At 30.4% G+C, this 2978-nt stretch overlaps 1 protein-coding gene across 1 annotated transcript; it reads left to right on the forward strand.

Annotated features, from left to right (window-relative positions):
• The first annotated feature begins 735 nt into the window (after positions 1-735).
• LOC130507046 (transcription factor TRY) lies at positions 736-2060 on the forward strand. Its single transcript, XM_057001754.1, has 3 exons — positions 736-996; positions 1278-1365; positions 1778-2060. The coding sequence occupies exons 1-3, from the start codon at positions 933-935 to the stop codon at positions 1947-1949; spliced, it is 324 nt and encodes a 107-aa protein (XP_056857734.1). The 5' UTR covers positions 736-932; the 3' UTR covers positions 1950-2060.
• Positions 2061-2978: the final 918 nt, after the last annotated feature.

Here is a 2978-nt window from a genome sequence, read left to right on the forward strand (position 1 = left end):
TTGTGTAGGGGATGAATAATACAATTAAAATATTTTAACATGATCAAATTAATTAGCATATTCTAAATATTTGAATGGAAGCATTTTGTTTGAATGATTAAATCTGGTTCTTTTTTTAATTTTTTTAGTATTTAAATATTTTATAAAGATAGCAAATGTAATTGTATATGATTTTGTTTCATATGTTTTTAATACATTGAAATGTACTCTTGTTCGGTTTGCTCTAAATTCAGGTTCGACTTGGTATACTCCGTAAAAACTCTAACGAATCCGTTAAAAATAATTCAATTTGGTTTTGATTTAAGAAATTTTAATTTTGTTTGGTTTGGTTTATCCAGTTCAAATGTGGTTTATGCCCAAAACAACTAGTGATTTGTTTTTCTTTTCTTTTTGCTATAAAAACTAGCAATTTCATAGATTAATTTCTTAGAAGAAAATCATTGGACTTCTTTTCAAAAAAAAATGAAGAATAATTGTTTTGTTCAATGAAAAACAACTATAAACCCAACTACCATAAAATCCAGGAGCTTGCTCTGCCAAATTGAACCAAATATTATATTTTGAATAAAAAGAAAGAAGGCTAAAAGATTTTGAATAATAGTGATAATGAATATGTTACTATAGTGAGAACAAGATTAGCCTTCAAATACTAAATTATAAATTCCAGTAAGAGACTTCATCTCAATGTGTGTACGAGTGGCAACGACAAGTCTACAAAAAGGCTAAGAGGTCAACAAGACCACACAACACTTCTTACTATTAGTTTGCAAAGGCTGTTCGTTGGACACTTCCTCCTCTCCCCCTCTCTCCTCCTCTCCTATTCCTCTCTTTATAAATTCTCATCTCTCACATATTTCTTTTCTTGCATCCTCCAACTAAACTTCAAATATCGATTTCATTCCATCGACTTTTTCTTACTGTCTCCAATATTAATGGATAACCCCGACCGTCGTCGCCGTCGTAAGCAACACAAAGTCACTCTCCATGACTCTGAAGGTTCCTCTAATTCCATATATTATTCTTACATGGTATTTTACTTGTTTGCATAATTGTTCATGGGTTACACATCTTGAAAGCACTATTTGCCATCGACCTCAAATTTTATCTTAGAGAGCATTTGTAGTAAACAACGCAAATGAACACATCGCGCCAAGTAACTGAAAAAACGTAGCAAGATTAAGTTTCCAGTTTTAACCAAAAACAAAAAGTAATTCCTTTTTTTTGTTAATATAATATTTGTTTTGAGTTTAATTGGTTGAATATAACTGCTCGTGCAGAAGTGAGCAGTATTGAATGGGAATTTATCAATATGACAGAACAAGAAGAAGATCTCATCTTTCGAATGCATAGACTTGTCGGTGATAGGTAGCAATTTCTTCTTCTTCTTCTTCTTCTTCTTCTTCTTCTTCTTCTTCTTTTTCTTTTTCTATCAATTTATCTCGGCCCAAAGAGAAACGGTATTCTATACAATGATAGGTAAATAATTTAATATGCTTGTATATTTCCAGGTTACATACGTTTATTTAGGCATGTACTTACGTTTTGTAGTTGTACAGTGTACGATATTCTAGAGGAAAGCACATGGCGTCCACTAATTTTCTTAAAACATTTAGTTTTAAAGCTATCACGTTCATTAAATTATATACATATATTATATATAAAGTCGAGAACCTAATATATACTTATGAATAAATGCTTGTCTAGCTACAAATAGAACCCGAATTGACAAAATAAATATATAAAAGTGTAATCAGGTGTGTTTATTTTTAAAATTTAGGTGGGATTTAATAGCAGGACGAGTGCCAGGAAGACAACCAGAAGAGATAGAGAGATACTGGATAATGAGAAACAGTGATGGCTTTGCTGAGAAACGACGCCAACTTCATCACTCCTCTTCTCACAAAAATACGAAACCTCATCGTCCACGTTTTTCTATTTATCCTTCTTAGTTTTGAATGTCATTATATTTTATTCTGTTTCTCCCCCACCACAAAAAGAAAACGAAAATGTATATTTGCAGTTTTATTTAGCATTATGAAATTGTTATGCTTTGTGTTGTGTTTTATATTTTAATATTATAGGTTCCAATGAGTAAATAACTAGTGATCAGTGTGGTTAAGGTTATAAATCCATTTACAATCAATATAAACAGCAACAGAAAGAAGCGATTTATTATTGAGTATATTAAAAATTGGAATGATTTAAACTTTGATGTTCGATCAAAAAAAAAAAAACTTTGATGAAATTGTAGAAGATTTTTGGTGAGTTGTTATGATTACTTTTAACAAAAAGCCTTCAAAGTGTCAGCTAAAACCAGAAGTTTTCTTTTATGCACTTTAATAACTTCAAAAAATAATCTAATTTCAATTCAAAGTGAGTGATTAGCTAGGATGCCTCGTTTTACAAAGTTGTCTTTGTCAACAGCGTGGGTTTTGGATAGTGACTACGAGTCTAGGACCATAACAACTTGAATCCTCAAATAATTTGAGAAATCATTCTTAATATAATGGTTAAAATATACATTCAGTTATGGCTCAACCAGAGTTTGAACTTGGCCCTTGTTTAAAGAAGCCTTTGCTGATTAACTTTTATTATGTTATAGCTAATTATTTGATATTCTTGGGTTCATCCCCTAGGGTGAACCTTTAGGTTCATCAACCAATAAAAACTTGTCATTTTAGATTCAATATCTTTTAATTAAGGAAACAAATAATTTGTCAAATTATATTATTTTTTCAAAATAAAATTTAAAAATAAATAAAAATAGTATATAAAAATGAATTAAAGAAATTAATGTTGTCAACAAAACACTAAACCCTAAACTCTAATACTACCTAAACTCTAATCATAAACCCTAAACCCTTGGGTAAACCATAAACCCTTGGAAAAAACACTAAACATGTTGTCAACAAAACACTAAACCCTAAACTCTAATCCTAAACCCTAAACCCTTGGGTAAACTCTAAACCCTTGGGTAA

The sequence above is a fragment of the Raphanus sativus genome, unplaced genomic scaffold (genome assembly GCF_000801105.2).
Source record: "Raphanus sativus cultivar WK10039 unplaced genomic scaffold, ASM80110v3 Scaffold3939, whole genome shotgun sequence".
In the NCBI taxonomy this organism is placed as follows: Eukaryota; Viridiplantae; Streptophyta; class Magnoliopsida; order Brassicales; family Brassicaceae; genus Raphanus; species Raphanus sativus.